The sequence below is a fragment of the Drosophila santomea genome, chromosome 2L, assembly GCF_016746245.2.
Source record: "Drosophila santomea strain STO CAGO 1482 chromosome 2L, Prin_Dsan_1.1, whole genome shotgun sequence".
Classification (NCBI taxonomy): domain Eukaryota; kingdom Metazoa; phylum Arthropoda; class Insecta; order Diptera; family Drosophilidae; genus Drosophila; species Drosophila santomea.
Window position 1 is genome coordinate 17,941,528 of NC_053016.2, and position 16,676 is coordinate 17,958,203.

At 45.1% G+C, this 16,676-nt stretch overlaps 2 protein-coding genes across 3 annotated transcripts; both read right to left on the reverse strand.

The window, feature by feature from the left end:
• Nucleotides 1-180: 180 nt before the first annotated feature.
• LOC120443758 (ras-related protein Rab-32) lies at nt 181-8,634 on the reverse strand. 2 transcript variants are annotated; one of them, XM_039623026.1, is made up of 4 exons: nt 7,550-8,634; nt 1,169-1,564; nt 944-1,087; nt 181-882 (listed from the first exon to the last, which is right to left on the reverse strand). In XM_039623026.1, the coding sequence occupies exons 1-4, from the start codon at nt 8,048-8,050 to the stop codon at nt 772-774; spliced, it is 1,152 nt and encodes a 383-aa protein (XP_039478960.1). In that variant the 5' UTR covers nt 8,051-8,634; the 3' UTR covers nt 181-771. The 2 variants fall into 2 exon arrangements, with proteins under 2 accessions (XP_039478960.1, XP_039478959.1); XM_039623025.2 differs by lacking the exon at nt 7,550-8,634 and adding an exon at nt 2,123-3,663.
• A 398-nt stretch (nt 8,635-9,032) lies between these two features.
• LOC120453647 (mitochondrial folate transporter/carrier) lies at nt 9,033-14,496 on the reverse strand. The gene is made up of 5 exons (XM_039638444.1): nt 13,673-14,496; nt 11,445-11,598; nt 11,032-11,386; nt 10,483-10,628; nt 9,033-9,497 (listed from the first exon to the last, which is right to left on the reverse strand). The coding sequence occupies exons 1-5, from the start codon at nt 13,824-13,826 to the stop codon at nt 9,338-9,340; spliced, it is 969 nt and encodes a 322-aa protein (XP_039494378.1). The 5' UTR covers nt 13,827-14,496; the 3' UTR covers nt 9,033-9,337.
• Nucleotides 14,497-16,676: the final 2,180 nt, after the last annotated feature.

Here is a 16,676-nt window from a genome sequence, read left to right on the forward strand (position 1 = left end):
AAAAAAAGCAGTGATTCCATGAAAGCAAATACCAATAGAATTTCCATTCCATCACATTATAAACTGATATAAAGTCGTTACGAAATATCGTTATTTATAATGTTTGTTTTCTTTTTAAACCAAAATACTCTTGAATCTCGTTCATCGTCCGTTTTAATTTAGCCAATAAAACACTTGCTGTGAACTAAACTACCATTAAAAACTTTATTTCTGATTTCGTATTGCATAAAGCGTACGTATTCTTATCTAAATGCAAATAATGATGGCAGAGTGTGTTTGCATATGAGAATAATAATTCAAGATAAAACCATCTCGCCAGCAGAGGCAAATAAAACAAACAAAACAATAAGACGATTCGTATTTTACACAAATGTAGAATGCTATGATACGGATGATGCACTACCTCCGAATAATCCTCGCAACTAGGGCCATAATGGGTCGCATGCGTAGGTAAATTATGTGTCACCATAAAAATTCTCAAGTGACACGGATCCCGATTCCGGTGCAACATTGTGGACCCAAAGATGAGGCTTTATCGCGATTGGCGGGATGCGGGAAGATAAAGACAGACTGGTGGACGGACGGGATGAAGGAATGGAGATACGGATGGGCCTAAGTCTTAGACAAATGTTACGTTAAAACCCTAAGCATAGTTATCGCTATCTTCTAACAACATGAACATGGAATGGACGTAGGCACATGGCGTTTCTGTTTGGAAAATCGCTTTTAGACTGGGAATGGTAATTGCAATCGCCGGGCATCGGTCCCAGGTCAGCAGGAACACTTGTTCTTGGCATCCGCTCCGGTTGCATCGGCCGTGCTTAGGTTGAACTTGTCGCCATCGGCCAGATCGGCAGATATCAGCTTATCGTTGATGAGTATCTGTCGGGTAAGTGGAAGAAGATTAGCGGGGCTTTGGCCGAGCATTAACACCGATTATCACCTTATTCACGAGGGCACGGGCTGCCTCGTCGATGTTGATATTCTCCTTGGCGGACGTCTCAAACCACCCGGCAAATCCGTTCTCCCTCACATACTCATCCATCTTCTCGGGCTGCGTTATAATGCCCTGCTTTTCCTGGTCGCACTGGAAACAAGTTTAGCAAAGGGATTTAATTAAAAAATATCGACATTATCCGGACACCTTAAGCTTAAAGCAATCACTTACTTTATTGGCCAGCAGGATGCACGGAATGGGACTGCCATCAGGCAGTTGCACCTTGGAGTCCAGGTCTTCCTTCCACTTGCTCACGCAGTCGAAAGTCCCACTGCGAGTCACATCAAACACGATGAACGCGCCCACCGCCTCCTTGTAGTAGACCCGGGTCATGTTGCCAAACCTCTCCTGCCCGGCGATATCCCAGAGCTGAAGGCGCACTATCGTGTTGGCGTCCCACTGCAGCACCTTCAGGGCGAAGTCCACGCCGATGGTGGCCCTGTAGTTCTGGCTGAAGAACTGGTGCACATAGCGCTTGATGAAGGACGTCTTGCCCGTGCCCAGTTCACCGATGACTAGAATCTTGTACAGATGCTCGCGCTTATCGCTGGTGGACGTCATGATGGCCTGGAAGCAAGGATCGGATGAGAGTTACTTGTACGTTCGATCCATGCTTATTAAGATAGTTTGATAAATGTTAAACAGTAAACAACGAAATCCCACTTGTGACTGGAAATCTCACGATAAACAGATACATACTTTTGGGCTTTGTTCTTCAAGACACAAATATAAATAATCGGTGCATAAGATCTAATAGAATTAGAAAGATTACTATATCATTTCTAATCAAATTGAGTAATAAATTTTGCTTTATCCTAACACGTTTACACATAATTATATAAAAGTTTATCAATACGTATATAATATAGGAAGTGAAAATTCATATCACCACTCTAATAAATTCTAAGCCTGGTATTAGTTACACCTTCTGCAGCTTGTCAATCGCACTGAGATTTGCTGGCTAGTTGACGAGGCCCCCTGGGCAATTACCACCGCCCTCCGCCCGCACAGTTGAATGACACTCTGGTACACACACTATAAGGGGGCCAACATAACACTTGTGGGGCTTCACCGTAGGTAAATGACAACTGGCGAACTGGCAATCCGACGACGACGAGACCTTACCGGTTCCATTTCCTGATCCATGGTCAGGTCACCGAAGGCCGGCATGGGTTTGGCGCTCTCTGGCTCTATGGTATCCGCCTTCTCCTCGCTACTCTCGTCCTCGGATCCGGAGTCCTGGTTGGAGTATTCACTAGCCACCGACTGATAGCGCAGTGTTTCCCGCCTGCCCTCGATGCTGTCGTGATCGCCAAGGATGAGTTGCTGCTGGGCGAAGCTGAGTCGCCTGATGCTAGAGTCGCTGAGCTCTTCGTTGGAGTTGGGCTGTTGACTGGCGGCGGCGGCCAATGCGGCTTCGTAGGCACTCAAGGGACTCCTGACTGCACTGCCCACGACAAAGCGGACAACGGGCGGGGGATTGGCAATAGTCTGGGCACTTTCCGCCGAGGAGACACCGTCCTCAGCTGGCGGCGGGGAAATGGATGGGTCCAGGGATTGCTGCCCTGATGGCTGGGGTTCCGTGCTCGCTAGTTCAGCCAGTGGTCTGGCGTTCAGGCGGTGGCCGCGCTGCTGCTGCTGCTGCATCAATTCCAGCTTCCTGCTGGATGTGCTCGAGGATTGGGACTTGCGAACAGTTCCGGTGCTGCTGGCAGACTGAACGCGACTTGGTTTTGCTGGCGCCCGTTCTCTGGGCGGCGTATCGCGCGTGCTCTCGGTGGTGGTGATAAGCGGTGACGGCGACGCCGCTGGGGACTCTCTCTCGGGGCTCTGGGGCTTCTTCTTCGCCACCAGCAACTTGGTGGTGCGGGTGCTGCTGCTTGTATCTCTTGTGGTCACGGTAGTGGTAGTGGTTTTCTTTCTCGGTTTCTTTTCCGCTGCGGCGGGTGTCAGGTAATCCGTGTCGCTCTTGGGTCTGCTCTTGCCGCTCTTCTTGGCGGGCGCTGGCTCCACCTTCTTGCCACTGATGGTGATCTGAAGCGTGCTGCTGCCGGCGGAGGAGGGCGAACCGGGTGGCGATGGCAGGGGGGTGGTATCTAGATGCTCCACACTGATGTCGTCGCTGGTCGCCAAGCTGTGGGGCCGTCCCTTCGGCGTCTTCACACTTTTTCTCAGGCCTCCCAGAAGAAGGCGGCGCGTCAGGCTCTTTTTCTTGGTCTTGGAGAGGGCTCCACTATCCGTAGAGATGGAGCTGGCCACGTCTTCAAGCTCACCTGGGGTTTCCTGGGCCTCCTCCTCTGCGCTGCGGGTTTCCCTGTCGGTGCTTTTATCCAGCTCCCTTTCCTTTTTGGTTTTGGTCTTCGAGAGGCTTCGCAGAGCCGCAGAGAATCGGGAACGGCCCTTGATCTTTCCGGTGGCCTCCTCCGACTCCTCTTTGGGATCCCCCTCCCCCTCCTGGCGGTCACTCTTTTCCCCCGACTGCTCCGATTCCGCTCTTTTTGTGGCTGTTTTTACCCGCTGCTCGTCAACGTCGGGCATATTTTCAACTGAAGCTGCTGATCCCTAGCGGTTTTAAAAAGGTTCCATTTGCTCCAGATTAATTTCCGTCCTGATCCTGCACGCCTCGAATTTTTAGCAACCGTAGCCCTGACTAAACGAACGCGCACTGAAATCCCCAGTGCCGACGACTAGGCTTTTATAAATTTTGTATACGGGGCGTATACCCCGGGACCCCGATGGTCCCGCCCCCGCTACGCCCCAAACCCCTTTTGTGGTGAGAGGTTTAGCATTTCAGTTACGAAAAACGCTATACTTAGCCAGGTGCTTACCAACACTGGCTGCCGCCTCCAAATCGCTTGCGAAATGAGCGTGAGAAGAGCCGGTGGGACTTTGAATGGGCCAATTGAACGGCTGGCACCCGCTTATCAAGCAATCCCCGGACAAAGATTGGCCAGTGTCCGGTGGTCCGTCATAATGGACGCTAGTTGTCTGGCTTGTTAGCCCTGCTCCGGAATCACTGAGCTCTGTCATTGGGATCAAGGCGATGCATGGAGCCATGATGCCATAATGCTGCGATGACGAGCAGCCAATCATCCGGCACAACCAGTGGAGCAGGGCGCCCAGTGTCCATATCTGGACCTGACCTCTCCAAGCACCCCAGAACGTGCTCCGCCGCACTTGGCGGGCTTCCTTTAAGCTGAGGATTTGCCGCATCAACTTGTCCCAAAAGAGTCGCTCGGCATTAGCATTAAGTGGGCGACACATCAATCTGGCCGGTTGGGCGCTGTCTTGGCCAATTGTCGACTGGCTGCTCGACGTGACTATATAGAATTACGCTTATTACAAAACGTGGTTAGCCGCAGTGCATCGAGCAGAGCGACAGGGAAGGAGATATGTGGCCCATATACGATTACCCAAGTAATAACCCGAAACGCAAACGGGATGGCACTCATATGGGTCCACATTTAGCAAAATATATCGTATCTCACAGATCTACGGAAGTTGCTTAAGGTCTGACTTAATTAGATATTACAGTTCCTTATACACATACTGCTGCGGTATCAATAAAATTGAGAAGTGAAGTAACTTTCAATACATTTTGACCTTGTATATCATTATTAACGTTCTCTTGAATCATCAGCCGTTTAACTGAGATGTACATTAAATGATTATTTAATGGTCAAAACATTAATGACCAATAGTTGATCAGTTTTGTGCATATAAGATAGATCCCTTATATACATAGATGCACAGATGTAATTCAAAGCAGAAGATCCTAGTAGGTGTCCTAGGAGTGCGTGGAAAAAATGTCGTACATTATAAGTAAGAGAGATATTACCTTAATAAATAAAACTACCCATTTGTAATATTTCTGCACAACTAATTCTGAAAGCCTATGTTCTGAAAGCCGTTCTCTTTTATTCAGAACATTGAAAGTGTTTATTCTTTGATGACTTGTTTATTCATATAAATCAATAGCTATAGAACATTTAGAGTAGACATTCCTCAATGCGATTGCACAGTGAAGTAAAGCCACATTTAAAGCCACACCAATATGCACATTCTGAAATAAGGGACAAGCCAACAGTCGAATCAGCTTACATAATCCAGGGGAGATTACAGCAAACACATTTTCTCAAGTCCTAAAAATTCCAGTTGGGGAGCCGAGGGCTTTTAAACCATAATGTGCCATGGAAACCGAAAGCATTAGAAATTCACTTTCGCATAAATGTCGAACGTGGCAGAGTTTCTTTGTGCCTGCAGTTGCTTACACGCAATCCAGCCGGCAAACAGAAAACAGAAGCGCCATGCAAAACATTCATCCCACCATCTGAATCTCAGGCGCCTGCAAGTGCCCTAACGACCCCATTCCGAACAAAAGCCACACGGATGCCCGGATGTGGCGAACTCCTTTCCTGTGAATCGGATATCAAATGGGAGTCGCAAGGCACGACCATTCTCCCATATACCAGCAATCACTTGCAAGTGAGTTCAACAAAAGGAACTGAGCAAGTGAATGAGTTCCTGGAATGGAACCTACGGGGATTGCATGCATCACGGCATGTATAAAATCAAGCAATATAGAGCAACACTTTCTAGTTTCTCTAGATAGTTTGAGAAGTTACTCTTATGCCTAAAACAATTTTAGCTGCTTATTTCAATGGTTTCTAACAGGACCCTAAAAAGTATGCAATGAAATCTGATATGCAAATGTAAAAAGTAGAATAACAAGTCGACGACAGCTATTAAAAATATCTTTAAATACGAAAGATTTGAGTTATATGATAAGTTGTGTATTAGCATTAAGCTTTATGCTTTTTGTGTAAACACTAAACTACTAATTTAAATTAATAAAAGCTACTTAAAGCTATAGTTTCTAGCATTTATTTAAGTAAATTACTGCAAAATATCGCAGATTGATAAACATGGAAACTGCGTGTACAAAGATAGTTGGCAATGGAATTTTAAGATTGGCACCTTGGATTGCGTGATACGACGGCAGAGCGATACTCTCCCGGTTATAATAGTAAATATGTACATACATACATATGCTTATCAGTCGACCCGGCAATTGTCATGTAAATTAATCAGTCGGCCACAAACGTAAAATCACACAAACAATATTGCAGAGTGCATTGCCTTGGCCAGTGAGGCGCAGAGGGAGTTGGAGCTTGATTACATAAGGAGGATGCTCTGCGACTGGCGGACAGCGATCCCTCAATGGACTCTGCACACGCTACTTTGCGTATTATCAGTGGCATGGAGTGGTGCCAGCTCATATCTAATCACTCCATGGAGTCACCCATGAAAAGGGAGGAAGCGGCAGAGAGAGGGCCCTGATTAGATAGTGGCCGAAATGCAATAAGACCTTGTGATTCATCAAGTGAGATATATGTACATATGCATGTGCGATGTGTGAATGAGAAATGCTGGAAATGCCAGGGAGTAATTAAGGAGCCCACACTTTCCTTTCTTGGCCCACAGCTGACCTTTAAACGTGACATACTCTCGGTCTGTTCGACCTGCAATCCCCATTATAGTTTCTCAACAGTGGCGGATATCTCTATCCAGCTAACCGGCAATCACTTAAGTAGCTGAACGCACCCACATGGTTCCGCCCCCGGATCCGTCCCTTGTATGTGGAATGTGTGGCATGTCCATATTCGCAGCCACGGGGAGGGAAATGCTCGACGGGAGGCCCGCTGCACATTGTTTTGATTTTATCGGCAGGCTTGTAACTAAGCTGGGTCTCCAATGAAACTGCGATTGTAATTTCATTAACATTTAATTGGCGAAATTGGCATTGGGAAAATGGCAATCGGTTGATTGAAGATTACAAAGCTAACTAATTCTGAAAGGAAACACTCTGTAATGTGGGTGGAAAAACGTAATAAAATTTTTACACTTACAAAAAAACCAAGTCCAAAAAGTTGGTAAGCTACGTAAATATTTTTGATTCGCTTTTCATCCATTACCATGCTATTAATTTGTTTCACTATTTAAATATGATAGTTAATCGAAGGAGAATCACCCTGCCATTAGTATGAATCATATTTATATTTTTAAATTTCATTATTTTTATCAGTGCATTGTGCCTTTTGTGATATTCCACATTCCGTGCATTATTTACGCTTCGTAATCCCATCTGGTGGCTTTCCGCAAAGTTCTCTGAGCGACTTAAACGGCTAATGAGTACAAGCTGGTTGTGTTAACGGCCTGACGAGGCAAAATAGCTGAAGCCATTGCAACACTTGGCCAACTTATTTTTGGGCATTTCCCACACTCGCAAAAAAGTTGTACACACTTTTGGAAAGCCATCTGTTAACGCAATTTTAAAGTCGCATCAAAGCTTAAAAAAAGTTTTCAAGTATTTAGCTGCATACAGGAAATGCATGTTGATCCCTAACTTATAGGTTGACCTTCTTCTAATTTTTTAAAGTGTGACCCTCCTCCCCACTTTAAACCCGACCCACAAAGGTATTTTGGCACGTGCTGGCCGTAAGCAAACACTCTCCATTGTAGAGTTTGGTGGATTATGGTGGGCTTACTTACTCCGTTGTTTCTGTTGATGTCCACGTGGCTACGATTGGCTCCCGCGGGCATGACCGTGGTCAGTTGCAGCGCCTCTACGGCGCCGAGGTCCAACTCCGGCTTGGGTTCGGCGTAGGCCGGAGCAGCACTTCGAAGTGAGAACTGCGAGGAGCTGAGGGGCGGATGCAGTTGGGAATCCGCGGACGGGAAATAAATCTGACGGCGCACGAAGATGGGCGACTCCTTGGCGCTCAGGGCGCCCAGTGAGCCGGATCCTGAGCTCACGGGTCGGTGCCTGTGTTCCACGGGCAGGCGACCGGACTGGGTGTTCGAATGCTGAATATCTGTGGCCAGGTACTGGCAGCGCAGGCAGGCGCAGAAGAGTTCAGAGAGGTTATCGGCAGACTTGGATTTGGGAAGGTTCTTGACCAATGCGGCGGACTCCTGAGCCAGGCAGTCGCAGATGTTCCGGCGTCCGGCGGAGGTGGAGACAACGCTGCTCTGGATGACGCCGGTTGCCATGCAACCACCGATACGGGTGAGTGTGATCTTTAGACCTTCTCCGAACTTATCTCACGCCCCCGCCCAGCCAAGGTCGTTCACACGCGCTCTATTGGCCTTCTCCAGGCGTATCACTCTCGCTCTCCGGAACGCGGATCCCGAGCAACATGTGGTTCTGCTCTAACGGTAAACAATGCCTAGACTGTTCTTGAACTTATCAGAATAGGTATTTATTTGCGAGTTTCACAGCTACTTGCGGCGTTATCTCAATCGATCGGTTTGTTGAACTCGACCGTTGCACTTTTTTGGGCAATTTTATGCACTCGAATCGCTGGAAACTGGTTTCAAATGCAAATGGAACAGTGCGGTGGTCACCACTTACTTAGTATCTTAGTATCATAGGATTTAAACGGTCATTTGTTACTTCTATTGTTTGCTCTTGCCGATAATTATACGACCGTAAATTAAATTCACACACGTTCGATTTCCAGGCACGCAATGCTACGCAAGACAACAACAACACGGGCCAAGACGGCGCAAAACAACAACAACAGTGATAGCGAGGCTCGCTGACGTCCACCCTCCACTAATTCCAGTTTATAACTGAATAACCGAAAACAAGAGGAAAACTTCGGCGCTCGAACGAATCCGAAAGCGAGAGCTTTCCGAAAAGCTTTACATAGAGAACCGTTAAACGGACTCCGAGTCGGACTAAATTGAAATCCGCCATCTTTTGGCGGTAAATCGATTTTTAGTTCGAGCGGCGTTAATTCAAATGTAATATCATATATTATATTTCTAGTGGGATAGCACTGTAACTTTTTTCAAAGCTTACCCGATCTATAAAGATGCCAGATGGTACAACTTTCTATCCCCTTAAAAGAAATCGCACTTTTTTCATTAAAAAATAGTAAATAGGGGAACTCCATGTAATCAGAAAAAGATTGAGATTCATTTTCACACTGAAGTCTTGACGTTAACACCCAGATAAAGACATTCTTTGGCTTAAAAAGATTTGGTTTATTTGCAACAGAACAGCTATGCATTTATCACTCGCAGGTATCCTATATCATTTTTGTCAGAAACCAATCAGAAATCCATTTAAACCACACTAGGAACAAGAATCACTTGACTTACTAGGAAAGCTGCAAAGAAGTCTTGCAAACACATCTAACTAGGCTTAAACTAAAAGACGCTGCGCATGCTCAGCACGATTGCAACTGCCCGCTGACTATAAAGACATGTCGGAAATGTCGCACAGAGGTAATATATGTATCTAAGATTAAGAGAAATCCAAAAAAAGCGAAATCACACGTTCGACGCTTCCTTTTCAACCTCAATTTGCTTCCGTCTGGCGAGCAGGAAATGCGAGACGTTCTCGTACACCAGGAAGGTGATCATGCAGGCGGGCACTACTCGGGTCAAACTAGCCTTTAGCCCCTTGTAGAATCCTCTGTAGCCCTCGAAGCTGCAAAGAGAACCAAATACAGTGCGGTTAGTGACTGAGAACTTGAAGCTACATCTACTTACAGTAAGGGCGCATTGGCCGTTTCAGATTAGCAAAGAGATTCTGCACAATTTAGGGGGTGATCGAGGACCAAAGGAGCGGAGGGAGCAAGGACTACTTACTCAAGCTGCCATGAGCCCTTGGCCAAATGAAAAGACGCAGGCTGGACGCGCTGACAGTGTTTGCTTAGTTTGTTTCTTGTTTTTCTTTTAGGTCTGCCATCGTAGCATTTTAATATAGGTAAGTAATTTCGCATTTTCGTATCTTTTCTTTGATTTCAGTAAGATTGTTTCAGTGTAGGGATAAGTTGGTTTCACAATGCGTTTATGCTTATTTACATAAGTGTCAAGGTTTATCCTTAAAATTATAAACCATTTTCAAGAACTATGAAGAATCTTTTTGCCAAAACGAAATTTTGTATCAACTAAACAGTAACTGGTTTTTTCTTGTGCTTACACAATTCCAGGCCGTTATAAAATAAATAATTTATCTAAACTAAGAACTAAATATGTGTTTCTTTCGGCGAAGAGTGCAAGAAATGCGTCTCTGAAATTACATTTCATGGGCAGGGGCAAGTTTGACGACGCCCCAATCACATCAGTTACTTTCGAAGTTAGGAGTGAAGGATGAAAAATAAACTAGTTATGGAATACACTTAAGGCTAAAGTAAGGTTATAGGGCTAAACCGTAATCGAATTACAACAATAATACAGAATAAGTTTGTCATTTTCTGCTGTTAGCTGAACATCGGAGGAAACGAGAAAGATTCGTGTATTCTAGGTGATTAGCTTAAATTCTCTGTCAGATTCTAGATTCAATGCTCTAGTACTAGCACTCCATCTAGCTAGTCAGCTTCTCCCAGATCAGCATGACCATGCAGATGTTGGGCGTGACGTGGACCAGGTAGGGCACCAGGCCCTTATAGAAACCTCGCATGCGCTCGTACCTCCAAGTTTGTTTGATGCAATCCCAAGTGCCGTTATAGCGGTGATGGTGGTCCTGCAGCCGCGCCCGCACCACCTGGTATGGGTAGGTGGCCGCTGCCGCGATCAACTTGGAGACAGCCGCGAAGGCCAAGTACTCGGTGGTGGCCTGTAGGTGAGGGAACACATATTAGTGAGGCGAACACAATGCGCTGAATGGCTGCCAAATGGCTGAGACGTCATTATAACCAGATATATTCGGATTTGGATGTGTATACTGTACAGATGTGGTCAAACAAAATAGAACGAACCGAACAAACATTTTTCTGATTAAGAACGCCTTCTAACGAAAAAATTAATTCAAAACAAAACATTGAGCAAAGTACTCGCATATTCAAGCATATTCAATTTTTGAATGTTTCGAATTTAACGGATAGACTTTAGAATCTTGTGTATTTATGGAAAGAATATTGTGTGCTGTTAAGTTAACCGCATCTGTCCATCCAATTTAGTATATAGGCGTTGTCAACGCCATGCGCAGCCTGGTCATGTGATGAGTTGTGCGTACTCACCAGCTTCGTGTCGATGGGCAGTTTGCGGTACTCGTTGTAGGCGTTCTTCATCTCCTCGTAGGTCATGAACTGGATGGCTCCATGGGAAACGCCCAGCATGCCGGGAACAAAGCCGCGGTACAGGCCACGAACTCCCTCCTCCTTGTATATCTGGCCCAAGGCGTGGATCATGCCCTTGTACTCGGCACTACTCGCGGCATCGCACTGGAGGCAGAGGCGCGTCTTTACCACCCAGATGGGGTTCGTCAGCAGCAAGGTGAGAGCTCCGGACTCAGCAGCTGCAAGCATGTGCATCGTGGGGCCCAGTGGCATGGTCGTGTTGCCTCCTTGAATAAATGTCTTGATGGTGTTGTAGCTGAGGGGAATATTTACATTAAGACTTGTTACCATTATCAGCACGGCAGAGTACTTACAACATGAAGTACAGGCCCCAAGAGGATCCCGATCCCCAGACATTGGGGGTGACGCCTTTGTAGAGTCCGCGGAAGCCCTCTTGCCGGAAAATGGTGGTGAAGGCGCTGCTAAGTCCTCGGTATTGCGGTACCGTAGCTGTCCGGCCATCGTTTACTGCAAGAGGAGGGAGAATCACGCTCGTAAATGATAAACACGTCTAGACATCGTAGCCTTGGGGCTGGCACGATTATGGATACTATCACTGAAGGGCCGGCGAATACGTCATATTGTGAGTATTGCTCTTCACTTAGGCAACTGTACGTCTACAGGAATATCAGTTGTTGACTCCAAAACGCATAGGCTCGTGGCCAAAGTTGTTTTCGCCAAAAGCAGATAGATAGCGTTAATTGCCAGCGGATGCGATAAGCTGGGAGCGTCGAAAGCAGGCACTCTACTTGTTTTCGCGTCCATTAGCAGCTATTTAGCTATTTATATGGGAGCACATATTCTATATAAGCAGGGCAATCATAAGATCTGGCCTGACAACAGTACCAGGCAGAAGAAAGGGGCTCGTCTTCGCTTCTAGACTATTTAGACTATTTATAGCCTCCTCATGGGTGACCTTGAAACGGGACTGGACAACCCAGCAGACCAGTTCATTGGAGGTATTTACGACCAACCACATTGCTTTTGGCCACAGTAATGAGTTTTTCGACATGCACTCGATAAAGTCGCGCTGATAAGGTCGCAGAGTGCTGAATCAACCGACTTCCCGCATGGCAACAGTGGAAACTCGTTTTCAGCCACTGAAACTGGCGCTTGTGCCACATTAACCGGACAGTTGCCGCTGAAAGTTGCCGTTAACAAAGCCATCGCAATGTACAGTCAAGTCAAGTGGTCACGTGATTAAAAACGAGCAAGCAGAAAAGCAAAAGCAAGATAAACGGGTTTCGGTTGGCCAAAATGCGTCATCGCCATAAAGGCCTTGCGCAAGTCAATAGAAAACAGCTGTTACCAAATCGAGAAGCCACCGGATTCAAGGAGGTACATTGCGGGGAAACCGCATACTCTTGAATTTTCTAACCATCCCAACTTGGATTCGCTTTATCAGCTCACAAAACTCGCATGGTGTGACTTTAATTCGCATAAACAACTCGGTTGCTGGTTGTTATTGTTTACAAGCCACTTTTCTGGTGAATTTACATATTCACTTACTGCGTTAACGATTTTTAGCACTGATCCGGGCAAACTGGACGGCAACAAAATTTAATAATATAGAAACCAGCTCCGTTCGTTGTTGTTTTGCTATCCCGAAGCAGACTATACGGAAATATTGTTCATGTATTTTGCGCATGAAACGCAATCGAGGCCAAACTATGATTCAGATTGAGAGCAATTTATTAGTTTTCAGCAAATAGCCAAAAACACAATGGCCTGAGTCTGATGATGGCTCATATAAGAGCCATTAATACATTTTATTGTCATATCTGTATATCAAAGGTTGATAGCAAGTATTGATCTTTGGCCAGGCGATTTAAAAGGAAAAACAAGTAAACAATTCGAACTGCTGTAGCCCAGTTTCCTGCCTGCAAATTCCAGATTAGACTAATTTGAGGTTCCACTCAATTGTCAACACACCCATAAATTATGTATATCTATCGCGCTAAAGAAAAACTATGTTTCCACGTGCCCGTGGCCCATTTAGATTTGTTTATGTGCGAAAACATGCACGTCACTACTTGACTACACAGGCTTCTCAAATTTTCCATGGTGCACAAAAAAATCAAGTGTGAATTCTCGGATACCCAAGCGTCTCAAACTTTCCATGGAAAATTTGTAAGGCAATGCGCAAACAAAACGCGAGCGGCGAGTAAAGTGCAATTATAATCTGCAGCCAGACTGGCGGCATTTCCCCGCACGTGCCGAGTGCTCTTTACTACACAGCAATATATGTAGTACTAGTTCCTGTGGTGACAATTCGTTTTTCTAATCAGATTGAAATTTTCTTCTGGTAGGTACATATAGTTTTTGTATTCTATTTTAAGCCTAGTTTAATCAGAAAGGTGGGTTATATTATAGAGCAATACTGCGGAAAAAAATACTTAGATCATAGCTCAGTCGATTTAGATTATTCAAGATGTTTCCCTATAGATGTCCTACTATTATATTTTGGCCACGGAATCGAATTACGTGTTTGGTTTCCCCTCCTGTGTAGAGTGAAGTTCCCCGAGGCGTGTGGATGACTCACCTGCGAATCGAATCTTGATCAGATCCAGGGGGTGTAGAATGAGTGTGGACGCCACTCCGCCGGACACTCCGGCGACCATATGCTCGTACTTGACATGTGCGAATATGTTGAATTTCTTGGGACTGCCCGTGGACTGTGCCTTGATCGGATTCATTGTGCTTTCTCTGGTGATTTCTTGTGCGCTTCCTCTGTATTATTGTTGCTATCGCAGGCTTATTGGTTGCCCCGGGTGAATCGCACCTTTCTTACTGTGAATTGTACTAATACTACGTGCTATTTACACTCTTTGGCTTTTGGGCTTTCGACAAATGGGCGCAAATCAAAGGAAATCGCTCGTCGAAATTATCTTGTTGCTAGGCGCACTGTTTTTGATGTTGTTGCTGCTGCCGCTGCTCCGGTTGTTGTTGTTGCTGCCGCTGCTACAGTTGAAACATTTGTGCCTTTGCTTTGTTGTTGCCCAGCTCATATTTTCACTCGTTTGTTGTCGCTTTTGAAGACGTTGTTGGCCAAATTGCTACCCTTCTTGTGTTTCTGCTGTCCAGAATTGCTGATGCAATATTAGCTCCGAAATTGCTATAATATTACTTTCGCTTGGCCATTCGTTTCTTATGTAATGTTAAACTGAAAGGGCAGCCTGATAAATTGCCTCTCTTTTTGTGGTCTGCCCAGCTGACAAGCGACTGATTAGCGCACTGCAATTAATAGTCAAGCACGTGTGGCAGCAATGCAAATCAACTAATAACTTTTCTACGCGCGAGCAGGCGGATAAATGCGAGCAGCAAGCTCTCTAACGAAAAACGGACAATCGACTTTCTGGACAGTGTTACCAGACGTGCGCCAGAGCCGATAACCGAAAAAATACCTGACAGCCGTTGAATAAATACCAGTGTACACCACATCTGAATTTAGAAATGACATAGTCACACCTCTTAATAAAAAAAGGATGTCGCCCTTATTTTACTCATATATGTATCGAATTTAATACAAACATTTTTCCAGCAAGGATTTGAGATTTCCTGTAGTAGCTAAAATAATTACGTTCAAAAGGTAACCTACAATGCTATATTTAACGAGCAGGCAATCGATTAATCAGTTAAAAGATAGTTTTCTTAATGTTAAGGCTCTTTTTTTATATCATTTTTCATTATGTAGTAGACCATAGATATTCGAGCCTTTCTCTAATAGAGGTCCTTAGCCCAACTCTATTAAGAGGAATAGAAATGCCAAGCTGCTTGCTAATTCAAGATTAAGCTTTCGAAATGAGTTTACCTTAATTTTACACCCAAAGCAAATCATGTGAAGCTTTAAATAAGGAGGAAGAAAGATTGGGAGGATAAGAAACTTAATCAATCGTCGAATAAGTTTCCTACGAAAACAGTCAATACGACACATTTCCATGCAAAGACATTCAGCAGCAATATAATATTGAATATTCACTGAGTGGTCATGCAATTGAGTGACCCGCTAATTACTGAATAAACCATGCTTGCCCACAAACGAGCATCGACAACTGTAATTTACCTTCGATATTCCAATTAAATTGTGTAAACAATTTGGCATAAGCCAGAGGTCCTTAATTACAGGTGACGGAAAGGGCCAGGATAGAGGTATAAAAGTGGCTAGATGGATGGGGAAGAAGGGGTAAAATGACACAATTACCAGCTGGAGTAGCCATTCGCCGGATCCGAAGTATCGCCGCAAATTGAGTGGGGGCGTGGCCAATGTTGGGTAAACATCGGACAGCTACGGCTATGTGGCTATGTGGCTATGTGGCTATATGCATGTAGCTCCGTGTTCTGCGGTCACGGGAACACATGTTCGCCTTCACATCCCGTCGAATGGCATGAAATTTTAATTTTCATTAGTCGAACGATATAATTTAGAGACCGCAGACAGCGAGCAATTCGAGGTACTTAGTTGCAGATACTTTTGTATCTCATTATACGTTTCGCTAGAGCTTTAATTATGTTCGTTTTGTGCAGTGTGCGCATTTCTCTGTCAGGAATATGCCAACAATTCGCAACAATTTGTCAGTAAATAATTTCGAATTGTTCTCCGTCTGCGGGCAATCAAAAAAATCTAAAAAACGCGCTCGCTCAAACGAAAGAGAGTATCTGAATCTGTGTCTGTATAAAGATGTATCTTTCGCCTTCTGCACATGGCACTGGGATTGGGGACTGCGCATTGAGGACTGGGGACCACGGACTAGGGATGGCGAATCGGGGATGAGGAATGGTGATGGTGTCAACAGTGCTCTGATTTATTTGAGCGCATTCAACGCTTCGTTGCAATTCGTTAATTTGGCCGTTTTCCGCCGCGAAAGGAAGGGAACCTGCCCAGAAATATTTACCCACACTCGTCCACCGTCTACGGGGACCCATTCCCGCCTATCCTTGGCAAACTGCCAAAATACCAAACAAAACCCAGCAGCTTTCATCATAATCAGAAAACCAAAATTATCAACGAGCCGCATAATTGTATTGTAATTTATGCCGTTGTCGAATCGGTTAAAATGTTCGCAATGTTCGCTGCTCGTAAAAGATTTCAAACACCCAAACGTGACCAATGCCAATTCGCGCTCCAATCAATGGACGCCTCTTCACTTATGGCCAAAAATTTGGTCAATTATGATCAATTACGATCAAGCCATACACATGCAAATTATTGCCACCTGCTGCGTGAAAGACGATCGGCATATCAATTATGGGTGCTTCAGGGGGAAACGGGGACGGATATGGATTTGTCCCCAGCGGATGTACGAATTAATAGACCCATCTGCTTCTTGGAGCAGTTGGGGTCACGACTCCCGGGAATTACCGTTTTTGATTTACCGTTGAATACTGTAGAATTTGTATACTTGTTAGAGGTTTTTTATTTTCATAAATAAGATCTTAGCTTGGCTAATTTTATATATCTACATTTTAATACTTGTAGTTCGATAAATAATATAGGCTGTTACGGGAACTTGCATTAGAGTGCTTAAGAACCAAGTAAATATTTAGCA